Source organism: Lissotriton vulgaris, unplaced genomic scaffold, assembly GCF_964263255.1.
Source record: "Lissotriton vulgaris unplaced genomic scaffold, aLisVul1.2 SCAFFOLD_3223, whole genome shotgun sequence".
Lineage (NCBI taxonomy): Eukaryota > Metazoa > Chordata > Amphibia > Caudata > Salamandridae > Lissotriton > Lissotriton vulgaris.
In genome coordinates, this window is record NW_028251921.1 from 105,100 (window position 1) to 127,416 (window position 22,317).

A 22,317-nucleotide genomic window follows, 5' to 3' on the forward strand; every position below is an offset into this window, starting at 1 on the left:
GAAACTTTTACCCCAGCAGGAATTTGGGGCACCCAGTCTGAAAAGGACAGGGCTTAGTGTCATGGCAAGCGCTTATTTTGAGCGCTTGTTTAAAATACGGTCTCCCCTTAACGATGAGGAGAGCCCCACAACGATGCGGAGATGTGCCCTATGGCTGGAACTACTGAGCTTGGCACTGGGGAAACATGCTCCAAACCTGACACAGTATTCGGTCATTCTGGACAAAATAGGAATCCTCCTCCGTACCAGGAAAATTGTTTAATATATAAATTGCTGTAATGCCCTCGGGACACCTTAGCACTATATCGCATAGCAACATGAAAAAGAGCACAATGAGAAAGAACTCTGTCACACTGGGTGACGTCATCTTCCAGTTCTTTTCTATGGAGGAAGCGTTGTTTAAAAAGTCTTTGTTCCAGCTGTGCTGCTGACGATTCTTTCACTTAGCGTGACCTTTCAGAATACTGTCCAGAGTTTTCCATTATGGTTGGCTCAAGCGGCGCAAGATTTCTTTCTTACCTCATCATGAGTGGCTGCAGCTGGAGACAGTGTTTTTCCAGTTTGTTACTGGCTCTGTGATTGGTGGGCGTGGCCGGTGCTGCATGCCGGCCCCTCAAGAATAATGGTGGAGGTTAGCCGGAGGTTGTTGTGGTTCCCGGCGCCTTGGAACCAAGTTGTCTGCGTGAAGGGGGCCCGGGAATACCACAGGGGAGTATAAAGGTTGAAGAGTTCTATCGAGCCCACTACGGCGTGCAGCTTGAATGGGAGCGGCACATGAAATGGAGATGCGAGGAGCTACAACGGCAAAAAAAGGGCGTCGGTGAGCAGTGGAAGGTTAAAATAATCTGTGGCTTGACTGTTTTCACAGGCGCTCCCGGTTGCTGCCTGCCAGAGTCCTGGCGAATGCTCCCTGAGATGCTTCTTATTGCTGCCTGCCAGGGTCCTGGCGTATGCTTCCTGAGATGCTTCTTAAATGAAGGGTTCTTATGCACCTGTTATGTCAATGTTTGCCCTCTTAAAAACAATGTTATAAAATATCCAGGGTAGTATTTAAACTTGTTTTGTTCTTCCCAATGACTTTTATTCCAGCACGAGAGTTCTCTTATGAGGCAGCAATTGTATGCACAAATCGCACACTGTGCCGTTACAAAGTGAAGGAGTGTTAAAGCTTTGATTAGCACGTGTTGCATGGCCTCCACTGTGATTCAGTGAGTGTGAGTTGCTACCGGCGGTGTGGGCTTGATGTTCTCTTGCAAAGTAAGGTGATCTCAGTGACGGAAGCAGGGTGGTCTCCGACTCGTGTTGTGCTCTCAACTTTTGTTCCTAATTGAGGTGAGATTGAAAGGGGCTGTTGACGCTTGTTTCCTTCATAAACTCAAGGGGTCTGGACTACGGGGATTAAACATTTGAGGCACTAGTAGTGTTGCTAAATGCCTATTGTAACCCATTCGTATACTATTTTGGGTAAGAGTGTGTGTGTGGCTCTGTGTGTGTGGCTCTGTGTGTGTGGCTCTGTGTGTGTGGCTCTGTGTGTGTGTGTGGCTCTGTGTGTGTGTGTGGCTCTGTGTGTGTGTGTGTGTGTGGCTCTGTTTGTGTGTGGCTGTGTGTGTGTGGCTCTGTGTGTGTGTGTGTCTGTGTGTGTCTCTGTGTGTGTGTGTGTGTGTCTCTGTGTGTGTGTGGCTCTGAGGCTGTGGCTCTGTGTGTGTGCAAATGCAATAGGTCTCGCATTTGCAAGAGATTAAGCTATTGGCGTTGTAAATGACAATGCCATTTATTTGTTTTCAAAACCAACACATACATAAAATGTTTGTCATTTACAATGCCAATAGCTCTAACTTTTGCAAAGGTGAGACCTTTGCATTGTAAATGCTTGTTTGAGTATTTTGATTAGTAGAAAAGGCCAAGTAAATAATAATGTTTCAACATTTTACCTTGGGGTTTCATGCACATCCTGTAGCCTGTCTTAAAAACATTTACTGGACTGATCAGCATGCATGATGATCCCACCTATTGCACAATGCTATGCAGTGTGTGTATGTCTACCAACTTAAAACTGTTACTATAGGGAGCATTCATTTTGCAGACTAATCGGAGCAGTCTACTAAATTGCCATTAATATGTTGCCTGATTAGTCGTAACCTGCTAAGAAGTTTAACTCCGTCTTGTCTCATTCCTAGAGTAGCCCTTCATGTTTCAGCAAACTTTTGTCTTGCAGAAACTAAGAGTACAAGTGACCTCAGTCTCTGCGACATAGGTGAACTGCTTAGCTGTATAGTTGTCTGTTTGTTTTTCCACACTCCGGTATGCTGCTTAAATACATGTGTGCTACTTCTCCTTAGAGAATAAATCATTTGCCTACGGACAATTTATGATCAATGTCCCCTGCCTTTTAAAGGATTGATGCATTGCATCATCGACCCATTCGAAAACTGCCTAGAAAGTCATCTTATGACTTGGAAAAGTTCTGCGATTCCATTCTTATGGCTGCTCGTGTCTTTGAATCACTTGCATCTAGTGGCGCTTCAAATGGGCCCAGTCACCCCTTTTAATCTATACAAATACAATCCTTCCATGCTTTCTCACAATTGTCTGTAGCTCCCTGTTGCATTACCCTCATGTAAGGCCGTTATTTGTATCATTAAAAGGTTTTAATAATTTTTAGAAGAAATAATTAAGCCCCTGGAAGGCAAAGTTTTCTTTTCTTTGAACATTTTGATAGATCTGTTTAGTTAAATGGTTACCACTAGCTGACTCTCTGAATATATTTTTAAATGCCTCATCATGATTGTACCCAATTCCTTCTCTCCAACTGAAAGATCTTTTTATACTGCTCGATGGATTTCTTGATATGGTATGAACATTCATAAAATAGGGATGTTTACCCTTCTCCTAATCTTGGTAATCTCTTTTTGCTTCATGTACATGTAATTCCCTTTTTCATGCAAAGGAGTGTATGTAAACTTTAACAATCCTCACTGAATCCCATATACTCAAGAGGAGTCTGGCTGTGGGACACCAGTATATTATTGGCAGATATTCTTCTTTTTGGAGAACCCGATCTTCCATATAAAGTTGTCCTTGTATCCAGCTGATTGATTTTATAAAGCCAAAGTTGCTCAGATGAATGCTTCCTCCATTGAAATTATTCTGAAGAGCTCTGATCCCTAAAAATGTATTTTAATATTCAGCTAGGCCAGTTCATAGTCCTCCTCCGTTGATTGCGTCAGAATCCTATCCTGTGTAAAAATGGTATTAAAAAACAATATGTTCCTCTTTAAGGATGAATTGTACCTACAGACTAAGGGGACCAGCATGGGGGCCACTTGTGCCCCCAGTCTGACCTGCCTTTATGTGGGTGAATTTGAGCGAAGGCGCATATTTAACGAGATCGTCCCTTATTATGAAAATGTGACCTACTGGCACAGTTTCATAGACGATATTATCTTTATATGGAACTGTGCCAGTACAGGCTTAACTGAAGTTTTTGGAGTGGATAAACTTGGGGAAACCCAATTTAAAGTTCACAGCTCATTTTAGCGATTCCTGCGTGGAATTTTTAGACAAAAAAATCAAGGAGGTGGATAGGGAATTACAAGTGGAGCTTTACACCAAGCCCACCGATAAGAACAGCCTATTACAGTATACCAGCAACCATCCCCGCTCTCAGAAAGATAATATTCCCTTCGGGGAGTTCTTAAGACTGCAGAGAAACTGCACATCAGTAACAGATTTCTATCACCACGCAGAATGTCTTACGGAAAAATTGTGAGAGAGTGGATTTTTTGTCTCACTACAGACCGCTTTAGCAGTCTGTGAGTCCTAATGTTACCAATACTTAAACCAAGCATTGGCATAGCCAATCAGTCGTGACACTGAGTGCCTAATTACAAAGACTGTAAAAGGAGCGTCGAGGCGGGGAATCAATCATTAGCATGCAGGCTGGCAGGCATGCAGGCTGTGACATTTGTTGCAATAATGTTACAATAATTTTGCATGCCTCAATGGATAAGTGCTGTTTTTTGTGGTGTTTTTCAGGTCTCGTGGCAACCGCGCGAAAGCGTGGTCTCGCCAGAGACCTTTTGTCAGCGACTCAGCTTTCCAGGAGAGTGGAGCTGGCCGCGCGCATCTTCCAAAAGGCGATCGGAGCGGGCCGCGCGCACGAGAACGCGCTCGCTGTGGCCATCTCCTGGGAAGCGCAAACATACACATGCACACCTCCCCCTGCTTACGCATGCGCACAGGAGGAGGAGGATTAGGATGAGGATTTATAAGCACACACAGAGATACACACACGAGCGCACATACATGCACACATACAGAGACACCCCCCGCCGCTGCACACATACACACACAAGCGCACCGAGACCCCCCGCCACTCCCCCCTACAATTAAGGCCCACTTACCGCCACTCCATACTTCTGCAGCCTCCCAGTGATGATGACGTTGATGTGTCTGCTAACGTACTCGACGCATGCGCTTCGGAACGAGTCGGAGAGCGTGGCATTATGACGTTTGCCTGATCTGTGACGTCGGCCGTGGCCACGCCCCGTTCTCGGGAGCTGCGCATACGCACTGTCAGTGTACTCTTGTTATATCTTGTAGTGGGGACCTTCGCAGGTCCCAGCAGGGTCTTACCATGGCTTCACATCTAATCGAAGTCGAGAAATGTTGTATGCCTAAATTAGCTAAGTTCACCTATTATTTACAGCTGTTTGATGTGAACCGCTGTTTAACAGCAAACAGGTATTCGTAGCAGTATACATCCTCAAGGCTCGTTCACACATTGCAGTGTCTCTGTGCCGAAGTCTCCTAATTCAATGTTTCGCTATGATTTGCTTATAGCCAGGCAGAACGGTAGCGCACTTGTATTCTAAATATCGTAAATACTGTTGTTACAGAGAACGCCTTTATTTGTAGTATCTACCCCAGACTGGAAATGTTGGAATCTGCTTGTGATGCAGCAGGTGATTGTAGGCTGATACCAAAATGCATAACATCTTACTCGGTCTTTAATATCTCCCACGGCGGAAGTTGCAGTTTGCTCGTTGTACCGCAGTCCGGTCATTTACAGCCTGCTTTTGATTTCTCGGGCAGAAAACGTTAGTTTGCATCCGTTCCCCCTCCTGCAAGTCAAGGCGCTCTCTATTCTCAACCCCGGTTTCCCCAGACAGCTCAGGTGCCCTCACAACCAGGACTCTCCCCTTCCCAGGTGTCCCTAGACCAGGAATTGCAGCTAACCCTGGCGCCCCTCTCCTCGCTCTGACAGGTGTTCATAGCTCGGCGAGGGCGGATCTAAAAAGCTTACACTATGTGCCTGGTGTGCGAGGAGCAGAGTGTGGCTCCGGCTGGAAACCGGGATTACTGAGGGCTCAGTCTGGCCAAGATCTCAAGCTGGGACGATATCATCACAGGTATGTTTATGGCATTTCGTTCATGCCAACTCGCCAGCATTTGGCGAATGCAATGACGTGACAAAATAATGGGGCTTCCTTTAGAATGTGAGACTGATTAGAGGTCCTTGAGCCTTCTATTTCTTAAAGATTTTCATTGTTCTTGGTCTGCATTGGGGCCCTCTTAAGGTTGGGACCCCTGAAAGCTCCCCCTTCACCGCAGGGGTCTGCATTTTGTGTAATCCCCTGTTTATGCATTTCTCTCTAGTGGTGTCACGTCACCCGCTAAATTATTCATCCCGCATTCACCTCACTGGGATCACCCTGTTAAACGCTTAACTCCATCTGCATTTTTGTTCTATATGGAGACCATATGGGGTTAGCGGGTCCACTTAGTGACTATAAGCAATCACAAACCGTGAACCATTTAAGACGCTGCTGCGTGGACAGGGCGACTTTCTCCTCGTTTGTGCTTCATAGTGTGGTGGGGGCTAGTTGTACGTTCGGGGAGGCTGCCTGCTTGTCCTGGGTGGCTGGCTATCTTTTCAGTCTCTTTAGGGTAAAGGCTATGACATGACATCTCTCACCTGCGATCATCATGCTATCCAGTATCCACTCCCTCCCTGTCTTCCTTCTTATCCGGCTCACCACAAACCAAGGGTCGAAGATCAAAGGACAACCTTCGTCTCCCTGCCTGCAGTCCTTTTGCAAACTGGAGGATCTCCATTGGAAACAGGGCATCCGACCTCAAAACAGCACCTTACACCCGTCCGCCCTAGTGGTGCTGAAGGTGCAGCTTTGATGCTAATTTGTTTTCCCACAATCCAGTAGCCTGCTTGCCAGTGCCCACCAACTGGGGGGCCCCCTATAACCCATTGTATAACATTGGGCCTCAACACTCTGCATCCGGCCATTTGCTGACTGTGTAAAACAAATGCTTTACGCTGTCCTCTGATACTGCCTTACTGTTTGACTACACTACCATAAATAGAGGTTCTATCAACTTTTACCTCTGCCTAACTTTGGGGTTTCACTGGACTCTGCAAAACATCTCAATCAGTAAATTGTTAGCCTAGAATACACCTGCATTTTTTGAGTTAGCTGAGTTAAAGTTACTAGAGGCATGAGTATTGCCTACACCCCTGCTTGGTCTCTCATTAACAATGTCCCGTATCAAGCATTCCCTCTTGCAGATAAGAAGACAATCAAAACTGCAACTACCTGAATTCAAAGAGTAAAATCAGGATTTGTTCAATTACTCACATGACATGAAGGGGGTTGAAGAGTTCTGTGAATGTATTTGGAATTTACACTTTCTCACATAATTGCAAGGATTGACAGTATCTGTGTAGTCAACATATCCTTGATGGTAAGCATTAGAAAATCTAGATTGACTCGCACTATTTATACTGGTAATTAGTAACTGGCCTTAGTTTTTGTGTACAGGAAACTTGAATGAGCCTAAGTTGTCTGCAATAAAAAAATAATCTCTAATGACCTGAATTCATGCCCAGTTCATGCTCATGTGATCAAATGCATTTGGCCAGCTTTCTTAATGGTAAATGTTGTTATTCCAGGTGACACCTGCAGAAATGGCCAGCTTTATTAATGTTAAATGTTTTTATTCCAGGTGACACCTGAGGAACTTCACTACCTTACCCGAATTCACTACAAGGCGCAGTCAGATGGAATTTGGGGTGAACATGAAATAGATTATATACTGTTTGTTCAAAAAAATGTAACACTAGATCCTGATCCTAACGAAATAAAGAGCCACTGCTATGTGACAAAGGAAGAGCTCCAGGAACTATTTGAAAAAGCAAAACATGATGAAGTCCAGATCACTCCATGGTTCAAGTTAATTGCTGAAAATTTTCTTTACCAGTGGTGGGACAATTTGCACAATTTGAATCCTTTTGAGGACCATGATAAAATACACCGGCTGTAACAAGTGCTTATCTTGCCACAGAGATGTCTGAGTTAGTTGGAAGGCCGGCCTGGTGGCTGTCTATTTGCAACTCTCCCAGTATCTGCAGTGGCTGAATGGATTTACTGAAGTGGCAACCCGTTTGAATTGGTTATTGACATCTAACGTGTGTCAGAAAGGAAAAGTATGTTTTAAGATATTGATTGAAATATACATTCTAAAGTCATGGCTATGAACTTTATACTGGGAAGCAATAGAGGGCTGAAGTGTTTATAGTAGAAGTTCTAATTTCAACTGACCCCTGCGCCATCTCCTGCAAATTGTATTTGGATAAGTGTCAGTGGCTAATATTTAATTGGTTGTAGCCCTTACCATGTCAGAACACAGGATTGTATTTTTGGGTATTAATTGCACTGCATTTGTTAGATTTAGATCCTACTGATTGGTGTCTAAACTATTAAACAAAGTAAATCACTCAATTCCACCTTCTCATTCAGGGTAATTGATAGATATATGTTACAACCTACTTGCTAGTAATATGATTTTGTGTGGATCTACCAGTTTACAGTCACAGCATTATTTACACAACTGTATCTGTTTTTTCAAAACTGTTTTAGGTATACAACTTATCACATACCCTCCCAAGGTAAGGGTAGTGAAGGTGCACCCTATCAAATTTCATGGGGAAACATTTTAATTGCCCATTGTATTTCAAGACTGCTTTTTTACTCCTCCATCCCTGCTTCCTACAAGAGCTACTCTGTTCTAATAGGAAACTAGCTGCAAATCATGCTGTATGGCACTTTAAGTCCTGTGATTAATAGCTGTGTTAATGAACAAATAAGTTAAACAATTCCCAGCCTGAAATTGAAGGCAAGATTGAAGCCAACTCTGTGATAGTGTTATGGCTCTTTTGCGCAAGTTGTGGTTCTGGAACTACTACTTATGAATGATGTTTCTACAGCATAACACATTTACTTTCTTTGAATCTTTCTATTGTATGTGGGGGAAAGCGTGCTTACTCTCAAACATCAAAAACAATTGAACACTTGTGTTTGCTTGGACTTTTGGATTCGTCTACAAGTCAGAAAAGTTACAATTGTAGGCCTTTTCTTGTTTTGAAAGATGTTTGTGTGACAAACGGTGATCTTATTTTTTCTAATACAGCGTGACTTAAATTTGGTGTACTTTTTTGAGTGCTAGAGACCAATAACCTAGCCATTATGATTATACAAGAAGCATATAAAACCTTCTTTGTATTTGGTTTAACAATGAAAAATTTTAGAATTTGCATGAAGGAAAGTTTCAATTCTATTAAAGACGTGGAGGCGAGGATTGCATGTTTCTCTTTTTGCTTTATTGTACAGCAGCATCACAGTAATATTGACAAAAAACACTTTTAACCTAATTTCCCAGGATCCACTGTTCACCAATATATAGCGGGGGGAAAAATAAAAAAAATAGATCCTCATGACTGCTTTTTTAACTTTAAACTAGTCCATATCACAAAATTCACGCAGAGATGAGCGGGTGCGAGAGCACTCTCCAGGTGCTAACCTGGAACATAAATGGTCTTTGATTCAAGGCTAGGCGGAGGTTAGTACTGAAATATTTGGAGGAGTCAAAAGCACAAGTCATTATGTTAGAAGAAACCATTTAACTGCAAGCGAAAGTAGGGAAGTGTATGCAAAGATAAAGTGGATATAGAGCTATGTAGTTTCAGATCAAATCGAGTATTGTAAGTGGGTGGCGATACCGATTAGGAGGGGCTCCGGAATTGATTTAATTGCTTCTAAAACCGACAGTTCTGGAAGGTGGGTCATAGCGACTCTAAGATGTGCTGGAATAGTATTTACATGTGTGACCTATTATGGGCCCAGTGTAGATGACCCCCAGTACATAATTGACCTACATCTGCTGTTGAAAGGGGAGGCCCAACTCCCATTGTTATTGGAGGGGATTTTAACACCCTATTAGATCCATTATCAGATAGATTCACCTACAGGACTACCGGACAGGCTCCAGCATCTAGGACAAGGTAGGCCCTGAAGCATATGATTTACGAAATGGGTCTGGTGGATACATGGAGGCAGTTAAAAGGGCAAAAACGAGGGTACACCTTCCATAGTTAAAAATACTCCCACTTCTCCAGATTAGATTATTAATTAGTATACTGATTATGGGCAGAGAAACTAAAAGAGAAATATTTTACCAGTGCAAATCTCAGATCGTGCCCCGGTAAGTGTTACACTAGTCTGAGTGAGAGCAGGCTTTAGCACTAGATGGACCTTTAAAAGCTCTATTTTATTAAAGGCAGAGGTGTCCACCACTGTGAGGGAAAGGGCTAAGGAGTTCTTTTTGGAGAACGCCTGGTCCGCTCCTTTAAATGTAATATGGGATGCCTTTAAGGAATATATGCAAGGGTTACTGCAAAACCATGCATCATACTTAAACAAACTTGACAAAGCAGAACTGAAATGTGAGGAAGGGAGAGTTGGGGAGTTGGAATTAAAGGCGAAATCTCTTGATCCCTCCCAAAATGCGGAGTCTCTAATCAAACAACTGGAAGAGGCAAGACTACATTTTAGGATGACCTATGAGACCAAGTGCCAAAAGAAGTGGGTGACTGGTATTATGGATTTGGAGTATGGGGAGAAACGTCGACGGCTCTTTTTCTTTGGACATCCGGCTCAAGTCCCTGACAATTCCATCTATTGGCTGTGACCGTAGAATGTCTCCCTTTAATTTTTCATTAATAGTGGCCACAAATTTCGGCCTTTTGTACTTGAACTGTTTGATCCTTTATTGATTGTGGAATCAACATTGTGTGTTTTTTTGATTAAATGTGCCTATTTCTTTGAACTTTACACCTTTATTGCACCCCCCTCTCTTTTCCTTTCCCCCCCTTTGGGGCTTCTTATTTAATATCAAATAACATGAAGTGAATCTCACCATTACAGGTGCTCAGTGTTGTTAATAAATTGCAATACCAGTGACATTTCTTAAAATTGGGAATTTTGTCTTTGAGTGCTGTTTAGTGCTAGTGTGTGTAGTTAGTACAACAAACCCTTTTCTTACGGGGACCCCTTACCCACATGTACCATTTAGCACCCATGTCCCTGTGACTGCAGGGGTTCAACCCCCCTTTAGTGTAATGTAGGGAGAAGCCCGGCGCACTATTAGCCTGGAAGTCTGGGGCGGATAGGTCCCGGAATTGCATTTGAGAACTAATTATCAATGCCCAGGGAGACATTTCAAATCAGGAAGAAGAGATAAAGGCTCGCCTGGTCTCCCTTTTCTCGGAATTATACACTCAGGAAATTAGGCCAGAGGAGGGGACATTAAAAAATTGGCTGGATAAATTGTACCTCCGTCCTCTTAAATGATGGTCGGGAAATAATAGAAGCGGAAATCACAGAGGGAGAAATTAGAGCGCAAATTAAACATTTAAAAAGTGGGAAGGGAGCAGGCCCGACTCATTACCAGGAGAGTTATACAAGATTATTGTTGACGAAGTAACTCCCAATATGGTAGCACTGTTCAACTCGATTTTATAAGGGAAAAGATGAAATCCCAGCTTTGTGGAAGGAAGCCATAATTATGTTGATTCTTAAGCCTACAAAAGACCCGACGAGTGCGAATTCATACAAGCCCATCTCCCTGCTAAATGTAGACTATAAAATCTATGCTGGCATTTTGGCTGGGAGATTGGCCATGTTAGCCCCCCAACTAATTCATGCAGACCAGAAGGGAGTTATTCCCAAGCGATAGATCCAGGAAGTGACTCTGTCCTTGATCTGGATTATTGATTTAGCAACCACACAATCGTTTGCCGTGGCGGTAAACACCATAGATGCCGCCAAGGCATTTAGTCGCATGTGTTGGGTGTTTCTGGGGGTGGTTTTGCGGTCAATGGGCATTAGTGTGGGCTATATTACGGCTATAAAAAAAACTAAATCAAGGATCTACAGCCAAGATTCTGGTAAATGGAGTTTTGACTGAGCTTTTTAAGATTACCAGAGGTACGAGGCAAGGCTGTCCACTGTCCCACCTCCTCTTTGATATCTATATAGAAGCCCCTAGCCCAGCTCCTGCGGAAGGATGAGCAGATAATCCCCATTCACTCGCTATGTTTCTGTAGCAAAATAACCCTATTTGCAGATGACCTTCTAAATTATACCTCCGACCCTGATAGAACGATACCAAGGGTGGAACATTTAACCAAGGAATTCGGGGAAATCTTTGGTTACCTAGTAAATACTGCCAAAACCGAGGTGATGGCTTGGAACTTAGATGGGTGGGAAGGTAGAGGGTGCGTGGAGATGAGATATCTAGGGATCAATATAGTTAAACAGATCAGTGATATCCAAGCCCGGAAAACTAGAGTGGGAAAAGAGATTGACAGAACCCTTGCTAGATGGAAAAACCTCCTGCTTACTATCTACGGGAGGGTGAACTTGATAAAAATGTCCATTCTCCCCAAATTAACATATATATTTAACTGCATCCCGCTAAAATTCCCTAAAGAAATAAGTAAAATACAAGGGAAAATAACTAGCTTTATCTGGGCCTCTAGAATACGTCTTTCTTGGAAGAAGCTAAGAAGACGGCTCTATGGGGGAGGTCTAGCCCTGCCAGATCTCAAGATATACTGCATTGCATTCCAATTAAAAAAAATTGAATGGTATAGGGGACCCTGACTCGACCACCTTGGGGCTCAATATTACTGGAAATGACAAAGGAGTTCGGGACAGTTTTTTTGTATAAGTTTGGGGCTCAGAATTCTTTTTAAAAAGTAAGACTTAAAGTTTTAAATGCATCCTTAAATTTATGGTTTACTATGAGGAAGATGCTAAATATAGGATACTTCTCGGAATTTGCCCCTATTCTGGACTCTCCCGGTACACCGGAATGCTTAAAAGATGGCTTGGCGTCGCCACTGAAGCAAGCCGGGTTGATTAAGTGGGGTGAAATTTTATTTGAAGGCAAACTGGTCCCCTGGGAAGTATTGAAAGCCAAAACTGAAAATAGATTATCAAAGTTTAAATTTATCCAACTAACTTCATGGCTCTCCACAATACTTGGAGGGATAGGGTCGCTATGGAACTTCGAGAATGACATTCAAGGCACAAGGGCAAAGAACAAAGAAGTCTCCAAGTGGTATATGCAATTGATGGATGTGGAAGAAAGGAAATTAGACCCCCCTCCATATGCCATCTGGCAAGATGTACTCCAGGAAGATCTGAAAATACTTTATAAGAGCTCTCTAGAAATGCTATAGTCTTTAGTTACACCAGCAAATTTCAAAACGCATCACTTTTTTACAATAAATAGACTGTACTGGACACCACAAAATATAGCCAAGTTGTATTTTAACCGATCCCTAGCTGTAACAGATGTAAAATACCAAAAGCTAATGATATACATATTTTTTTTACATGCCCCGAAATAGAGCAATATTGCAAGGTGGGGGAATCCGCTATTTGTGACATCATGCAGATACCACTAACATTGACAGTGATTCTTGTGCTCTTTGGGGTGAATCGCGATGTGCAAACAACGCTTGACAGTAAACTTAGGGGGTTGCTTTTTTACTTGTTATTGCTGGCCAGACGAGAGGTCTGAAAACACTGGACAGATTCTGTACCACTGCACCAAAATGGCTGGTTGACAGCAGCCAGGTGGACTTGTAAAACACCTATAGATGGTAATTTACCACAAACTAGGGATTTGTGGAGAAGTGTGGCTCACTGGTTAGAGCGGCAGACTGAAGCAGAGATCAGGCCTGGGACCAGGTTTCAAGTCCCGACGCGGCAGGGTCTTGGGCTCAATGTCCGCAGACTCGATAATTCTCGCCTCGGCGCTTACTCTAATCATGGGTCCCACGCTGCAACTCTGGGCAATAGCTTGCTTAATCGCCACAACGGCTCCTACAACACTGGGATGCCTGGCTTCACCTTGGGGGTGCCCAGGAGGGGCATCTCACAGGGATAGCCAGGAAGGGTTCCACAGCGTTATACAGCGCCGGGACGCCCCGTTGGGGCAGCTGTGCGCTTTACAAAATACACTACATTACATTACATTACGTTTGTGGCAGGTTTTTGCAGATTGGTTAAGCTAGCATAGCAGAGATGCCCTCCCCCCCCGCCCCCCGTGTCCTATGATTACAGCAGAATATGGGGGAGGTGTCTATCCTTCCGGATGACAGAACCTTCTTTAAGGGCCTGGCTGAGAAAAGGCAAGGGTCCACATGATATAAGGGTGCCAGGAAAGGGTCCTTGATTTGTGAGATGCCATGCTGACATGAGGACAAAACATATATATATGTAACATGAATAAACAATCCTCTTACTCTTTCTTCAGTGTTTGTCACAGATATGTATATTTGTTTTAAAATATTTTATTAACAATGCTCGTGAGACCATACAAAACAACACCATGGCTGAATATTACTTTGGGAGATGATACATAGGTTATCATGAAATTATTCATCAGGGAAACACCAGGGCCCTCCAACATTTCAATATGACTACCCCTCTAAGAGAGTATCCTCTACATTTGCGCCAGGGCGCCCATACTTCCATTTTTTCATGCACCCCCTGCTTTTGTATACAGAGCGCCTGCACCACCATCCCCTGGCAATGTTCCGTTTTGCAACCCCTGCAGCCAAGTCCAGCCAAAGTTCCACATATCTCGACCAATCAGTGTCCCCCTTAATCAGAAGTAGAAGCCACTTTAGGTCAATCGGGACTGTCACCCCCATTACCTTAAACCTAGTGTCTGTTACCTTCGTCCAGAATGGAATGATCTCCGGACACTCCCATAGGATATGGAAGAAGGTGCCCTCCTGCTGACAACCCCTCACACAGTCCGCCAACTGGCACCTTCCTCATGCATAAAGGTGAGTGCGAGGATAGTAGGTACAATGAAGGCATTTAAACTGCACTAACCTAAACCTAGAGTGGCTTGCGATCCCTCTAGGACCCTGGCGCGCTTCTTGCCAGTCTTCCTCATCAAGGCTCCCAAGGTCCCTGGCCCGTGCCGCTCTGAGATTAACCAGGGGATCGGGTACATTATTTATTAATTTGCAATAGATTGTGGATGTGGGTTTCTCCGCAATGGGGTCGAGTAATAACCGATCCTCTATCAAGGAGTAATCTGGTATGAATGTGCCACTTAGTATGTGGGAGCGCAGGGCATGCAGGAGACGTATATGCTGATATCTCTGTGAGTGATGTAAGCTGTACTCCTTCTGAAGGTGATATGCATCATTTTTGTTGTCTTTCTACCAATGAGGATTTAATTGCTTTAAGCTGTGCAAAGAATTTGTTACTCAACTCCTTCACATGAAGTTAGCTCCTACATAGGTGTCCCTCTTTACTCCTGCTTCTGATCTTTTCTGGATAATTGAAGACTAGTGACTGTTGGGACCAAGGATGAGTGTTCAGTTCAAAGCTTGCTAACAACCAACCAAGCTACTCCCAACACCAATGTGAAGTGGCAATGTATAAAAGTAGAGTCATGGAGGTCAATCCTGTATCATTCATAGCATCCTCCAGTTGACATCCTAGTAGGAAGGCCTTAAATGCCATTGTTTCTCTTTAGGAGTGAGCCCCAAAAACAGAAGCATAAATGCCAGCCTTCTGCATCACCTAGCGGAACAGTTGAGTGACGAAGTGAGAGTAGACTGCTGAAATAAGATTTCCTGATAAAGATCACTAACTTTTGAACTCACCTTAGAGCAAACCTTCTCCATTATGCACAAGATTTTGGACATTAAACTAAGCTATGAGATGAGATCATATGCATACTGGATGTAGTTCTGCTGGCAGTCGCAAATGTGACTCATCTGGGGTAAACATCTTGCTAGAGATGTAATGTAATGTTCCCTCCAGCAAAACAAGACACAAAATCATTACCAGTTTTGCTGAACACTCCTTTCTGGACAGTTGGTCTTTTAGGTGCCAAGAAATAAAATTGTTAAAAACCTGATTTCCATTGCACAGTTGAGAATGTTAGGGGTCCGGCACATGGGATAACTGTAGCCTCATAAGCAATTTACCAATCATAGGTTGCTCCTAACTGGAGTCCAGCTGCTTTACCTACATTTACTGATCCGTATGCCAATCCACAACTCGCCATATCTGTGCTCTCTGGCCAGCTTGTTTGTATGAGCTCCGAGGCTCCCTTCTATAATCACGGGAGCTCTCACGGTTCCTTTTAATCCTCCACGCCCTGAAGGGTAGCCTCCACTACAGAACCAATTAATGGATACCTCCTGTGGAGATCTGTCAGTAGGTAATGGTTATGGTGACAACCGATTTATATAATCTCAAGAAAGTTTCCTCAGAATGTGAAATCACACTTGAGGCCATCAGATATATGTTATCAGAGCCAGATTCACAGACTTTCAGCACCGTAGCCATCACCCTTATGATCCTGGTAAACGGAGGATAAGCATACTCATATACTGTCTGCCACTCGTGCATGGACTTGTCCATTGCCACTCCTCACAGATCCAGTCTCTAACTGAAGCTGGAAGTCTAGAGCGATACAGATCAACCACAGACTGACTCCACCTATCCTTAGGCGTCAGAAACACTCTAGCATCCAGCTTCCATGCACTGGAGTCTTGAAGATACCTGGTACTCTTGTTCTCTCTTTTGCTGTCTTGGAAGGTATTGTGCAGTACCTCACCCTTGGTTATCGAGGCAAAATTGTCAGAACGCCTTGGCTAGTTTCTCCAGAGCCTTCAAACGAGTGTCACCTGCCCCCCTTCAAGTGATTTATGCACCGGACTGCTTAAATATTGTTCAACTTTAGAAGGACGGAGTACTTTATCTGGTCCCTGGTCATGTATTTGACGAACAAGGATGAGTTAGGAGCCACAGGCAATATATATATGGTGTTCGCTCGCTTTCCACTTGTGGATTCTCTGCTCCTGGCTTCCCAGTCCAACTTGCCTCTGTCACCAGATCTGGATCTGATTTGAGGATCTCCTTCCCGTTCCTTGTGATCAGCCATCACTGCATCTCTGAATTGTCTTCTTTGGAGAACTCTAGAGCCTCTACGTATGACAGACCCTTCCCCAGGTTAGTTGCTTTCAATATTTGAAGCGCTCAGTAGTGCATTTGACCAGTAAATATTATCTGTATGGATCAACTACTAGTTTCACAATCAGTGCAAGATGTTTTTCAGAATTCTGGTTCTGCGTCTGCTGCCTCTTCAGTTCACTGCAAATGTGTGCCGTTCTTGGATGGGAGACTCCTCTGCATTTCCATTGAATGTATCATGAAATCCAGAAAGGTAATTCTTTGCTTTGGCTCCAGATCTGATTTGTATTCGTTTATGAGAAAAACCAGATCCTGCAGGAGGGTCATCAACGTTTCCAAATGGCTTTGAGAACTCCTTGGGCATTGATCCATTAAGAGGATATTCCAATCCAATCCAAAATTCTTTATTTCGGCCATCAAGACCATAAAAGATACAAGGACATTTAAAAATCATTCCATCATTTCACAGTTGCAGAGAGATTTTTACAGGGAAATATACACAGCCCATAAAACACAATGATTTACATTATATAGTTAAAATCCACATTTACAGATTAGGTAGTAAAAATACCTCCCCCAGTTTCACCTTAGCTAGGCAAAATTATTCGCCTTATCGTCCACATAGCTAGCAGATACTTTGAGACTGCAAATACAGTAGAGCTTGAAGTGCTAGTTTTTAAGATTCTGAAGGACTGTAAACATTTTTTGAAGCATAAGTTTCTGCTTAGTGGTACCAACCAATACTTCCGACATTTGCTATATTCGGGGCAAAAGAAAAGCACGTGGATTTCCTCCCCCACACTTCTGCTACATCCTGGGCAAGATTTATCATCTGAAGCAGACCATTTACTTGTAAAAACTTTGAGGCGGGCTCCACATTGCTTTCTTTCACCTCATCTGTGTCGTCCTTGTTTTCTTCCCTGCCCTCTTTATGCTTCTGCCCAGCAGTCGAAGACCATTCATAAAATATATGGAACTGTGATGCTGCATGCAAATGGGAACAGGGTGAGTGGTGTCAAAGGCGTGGCTAAAAACAAAATATTCTATAACTTTTTTCAGTCTTTCACCTTCAAGCAACCACATATAAAATAACATACACCTTAATTAAATATAAATGCAAGTTGATTTAATCCATGGGATATGCTGTTGTGCATTATGAAACCTTTGTTGGTGCACCGCAGAAGTCTATATAACCAGATAACCACAGAATTGAACCCTTGTTGGTGCAGTCTAGATCATTTACTGTGTTTAGTGCTATGAGAACTCAGTCTGTGACATAAAGCACTGTGAATATATAAGTCATTATTTTAAAGTTTCATTGCACACAGCAGAAGATAGACTGCTATAAAATGTGTAAAAAGGTTTTAAGATAAAAAAGGGCTTAAATATAGATTTTAGGAGGCGGGGCCAAGATGGCAGAGTGAGCAGATTTGCTCAACTATCTCTCCGCTCCAGCCATGGACCAAAGCCTGAAAATTGCTGTGCTCCACGGTCGAGTGGGGGCACTTTCAGCTCGCCCGGCCTGTCACTGGGGCACACATTGTACGCTTTTCGGGGCTGTGAGTGGGGCGATCCCCGCAAAGATTTCAGGTCACGAAGAACCCCATCTTGTTCTCTCGTTGGAGGGCGGAGGCAGATTCAATGGCCGCCTTCCTTCCAGAGACTTTGTTCAGTATCCCTGTGAGTTCTATTTTCTTGTTCTTTGTTATTGAATGTTTGTAACGTACCACCATGCTCCACTTTCAGGGGACATTATTGTATCACTTTTAACATTTCAGGTTCTCGCACAGCGCTTCACCACTGATAGGGGGGCATTGGGACAGGTCAGTCCCTTACAGCAAGACCTCACTCACCCGCAATGAAAATAGGCGACGCCTTAAAAATGGCCTCCCTGAACGTCAAAGGACTGAATAACCCAGTGAAATGCAAGGCTGTCCTCTTATCTAGAGCATACTGGGGCAGATATCTGCCTCCTACAGGAGACACATCTCCTGGCTGGGTACTCCCAGCGGCTTAAATCTAGATCCTTTCCGCAGCAGCTGTTCTCATCAGGGTGCAAGGTGACAGGGGTTACTATCTTACTCTTGCGCACATTCAGAGGCTCAATTGGCCCCAAACTGATGGAACTTAAAGGCCGTCTCCTGGTTTACCAAATGCAGCTGGGTTCACAGATGCTAACACTGGGCACCCTCTACGCACCAAATGAAGGGCAGGAGCGCTTTATCCGGAAAGCACTAGCGGGGACATTAACATTGCAGGACCCTTTGGTCCTGAAAGGGGGTGACCTTAATATATTTCTCACCCAGAATATGGACCGCTGCGTACATAGGGAGGGGGGGGTTCTGGGTCTCTGTCAGTGGAGGGCCTCACCTGGTTAAAGGAGGCCGGGCTTATAGACTTGTGGAGAGCATCTCACCCCGGCACTCTGGACTTGATATTTTATTCACATGCTCGCAAATCCTACGCCCGCTAAGATTATTACCTGGGCACCCTAGACTTACATTAACTCCTTAGTATGGTCGAGATACAGCGAAGAGCCCTCTCCGATCACTCAGCGTTAGTACTTGGAATACGCAATCCCCTACAGCAGTACGTGCAACGACACTGTCCGCTCAGGGAGTCCCTGTTGCAGAAACCGGAAGGGACGGCGCGGCTTAGGAAGGCCATTGGCGACTATTTGGAAGCCAATGACAACCCCGAGGTGCCACTCCCGGTTAGTTGGGACGCATTAAAGACAGTGGTTAGAGGGAGTTGATATTCCTTTCAGGCATTGAAAACAGACAGAGGAAACTTAAGCAGGCTGAGATACAGGAAAAATTTAGGGAGCTGGAGTGTGTTCACCACCGTACCGGTGCCCCCAGGGTCTGTCCCCAGCTGGAGGCCCCATGGAAACAATTGGTCACAACGACAGCAACACCACCACCCTTCTGGACAATCTCGCCAACCTCGGACTCAAACAACTAGTTAACACCCCCACCCACTGCGCAGGACACACACTCGACCCTATCTTCACCTCCAGTCAAGTCAAGTCAAGTCATACCATTTATATAGCGCACTACATACCCAGAGGGTTTCAAGGCGCTTAGGAAGGGGAGGTGGATTATTTGTCAAATATCCACGTTTTAAGCTGCTTTCTGAACGCAAGGTGATTCTGGGTGAGGCGAAGGTAAGCGGGGAGTGAGTTCCATGTTTTGGCAGCCAGGTATGAGAAGGATCTGCCTCCCATGGTGGTCTTGTTGATGCGAGGTACAGTGGCGAAGGCTTGGCTGGAAGAGCGAAGTTGGCGGGAGGGGGAGTAGAAGGAAAGTCGAGAGTTGAGGCAATCTGGTCCGATGTCGTAGAGTGATTTGTGTGCGTGGGTAAGCAGTCGGAAAGTGATCCTCTTATTGACGGGTAGCCAGTGGAGGTCTTTAAGGTGACCAGAGATGTGTTCGTTGCGTGGGATGTCTAATATGAGCCTGGCTGAGGCGTTTTGGATTCGTTGTAGTTTCTTCTGGAGTTTAGCGGTGGTACCTGCGTAGAGGGTGTTTCCGTAGTCCAGTCGGCTCGTGACTAGAGCGTGGGTGACTGTTTTCCTTGTTTCGGAGGGGATCCAGCGAAATGTTTTTCTGAGCATGCGAAGAATGTTAAAGCAGGAAGAGGATACGGCGCTGACTTGTCTGTTCATTGAGAGTGAGGAATCCAGGATGACGCCAAGGTTCCGTGCGTGGTCTGTCGGGATGGGTGCATTTCCGAGGGCTTCCGGCCACCAGGAGTCGTCCCATGCAGAGGGGGATTTACCTAAGATGAGGACTTCTGTTTTGTCTGAGTTCAATTTCAGACGGCTTTGTTTCATCCATTCGGCGACTTCTTTCATTCCTTCGTGTAGGTTAGTTTTAGCGGTGCTGGGGTCCTTGGTGAGAGATAGGATCAGTTGAGTGTCATCCGCGTAGGAGATGATGTTGAGGTTGTGTTGGCGGGCGATGGCCGCGAGGGGGCTCATGTATACGTTGAAGAGGGTGGGGCTGAGTGAGGATCCTTGTGGTACGCCGCAGATGATTTCAGAGGCCTCGGACTTGAATGGTGGGAGGCGGACTCTCTGGGTTCTTCCGGTGAGGAACGAGGTGATCCATTCCAGTGCTTTTCCTTGGATTCCGATGTTTCTGAGGCGTTGTAAAAGGGTGCTGTGGCAGACTGTGTCGAATGCTGCAGAGAGGTCGAGGAGGATGAGGGCGACTGTGTCTCCATTGTCCAGTAGAGTTCGAATGTCGTCTGTTGCTGCGATGAGGGCGGTCTCAGTGCTGTGTTTGGCTCTGAAGCCAGATTGTGAGGGGTCGAGTGATTTGTTGGCTTCGAGGAAGGCGGCGAGCTGGTTGTTGACAGCTTTCTCGATGACTTTGGCCGGGAATGGGAGAAGCGAGATGGGGCGGTAGTTTTTGAGTTCGGTGGGGTCTGCTGTTGGTTTTTTCAGAAGGGCGGTGAGTTCGGCGTGTTTCCAATCTTCTGGGAAGGTAGCGGAGTTGAAGGAGCAGTTGATGACGTCTCGGAGGTGCGGAGCTATGACGGAGTCTGCTTTGTTGAAGATGTGGTGGGGGCATGGGTCTGTGGGGGATCCAGAGTGGATGGAATTCATCAGGCGGATGGTGTCCTCAGTGGAGATTGGGTTCCAGGCGTTGAGGGTGTTAACGGGGGGAAGATGGTCAGCTGATGGTAGGGTGGGTTGGCTTCCGGGTTGGTTGTCAAAGCTGTTGTGGATGTCAGCAATCTTGTCGTGGAAAAAAGAGGCTAGGGAATCGCAGAGGGTTTGAGAGGGGGTGATGTCGTTGGAGTTGGTCGAGGGGTTGGAAAATTCCTTGACGATGTTGAAAAGTTCCTTGCTGTTGTGGGCGCTGTTGTCAAGTCGATCTTTGAATGCTGTTTTCTTGGCTTTTCGGATCAGTTGGTGGTGAGTACGGATGGCGCTTTTGAAGGCGTCCTTGTTACTGGTGGATGGGTCTTTTTTCCAGGCCTTTTCAAGGGAGCGGCACAGTTTCTTGGATTTCTTGAGGTCGTCGTTGAACCATGAGGCCTTCTTGATGCCAAGTTTGTGTTGACGTTTTTTCAGTGGTGCTAAGGTGTCGGCGGTGTTGGATAACCAAAGGGTGAGGTTGGAGGCGGCTTCGTTGGCGTTAGAAGAGAGGACTGGGGAGGTTTGAAGGAGTGATGTGGAGATCTGCTCTGTGGTGATTTTGTTCCAGTTTCTTTGTAGAGTTGGTTGGAGGTGGATGATGGGTTTCGGCTTGTTGTATGTGAAGTGAACGCAGCTGTGGTCAGTCCAGAGGAGATCTGTAGTGTGGCTGAAGGAGACATGGTTGCTGGAGGTGAAGATGGGGTTGAGAGTGTGACCTGCGATGTGGGTGGGGGAAGTGACCAGTTGTTTAAGTCCGAGGTTGGCGAGGTTGTCTAAGAGGGTGGCGGTGTTGCGGTCGTTGATCTTTTCAAGGTGGAAGTTGAGGTCTCCCAGAAGGATGTAGTCTTTGGAGGGGAGCGCGTGTGGGGTGATGAAGTCCGTGATGTCTTCACTGAATTTTGCGCGGGGTCCTGGTGGTCTGTAGAGGAGGGTGCCTCTGAGTGTAGTCTTGGGGTCGATGTGGATCTGGAAGTGAAGGTGTTCGGAGTTGGCGAGGTTGGCATCAGAGCTGGTTGAGATGCGGATTGTTTTCTTATGGACGATAGCGATTCCACCTCCTGTATGGTCGGTGCGGTCCTTGCGTGTGATCTTATAGTCATCAGGGATAGCGATGGCGATGTCAGGGGCGGAGGAAGCGTTCATCCATGTTTCCGTTAGGAAGGCGACGTCAGGAGAGATGGTGTCTAGTAGGTTCCAAAGGTCAATGGCGTGCCTGTGGACCGAGCGGGTGTTGAGAAGGATGCATTGTAGGTGATTGGGGTCGGGAATCTGTGGTGTGGTCGGAGCGGAGATGTTGTC

General features: G+C 45.1%; 1 protein-coding gene across 1 annotated transcript in view; it reads left to right on the top strand.

Moving 5' to 3' along the window:
• LOC147662708 (isopentenyl-diphosphate Delta-isomerase 1-like) overlaps positions 1–8,657 on the top strand; it is a 101,629-nt gene extending 92,972 nt beyond the window's left edge. Inside the window, exon 4 of the mRNA XM_086950957.1 lies at positions 7,021–8,657. Coding sequence (XP_086807083.1) covers positions 7,021–7,338 — 318 coding nt within the window. The 3' untranslated portion in view covers positions 7,339–8,657. The remainder of the gene's footprint in view (positions 1–7,020) is intronic.
• Positions 8,658–22,317: the final 13,660 nt, after the last annotated feature.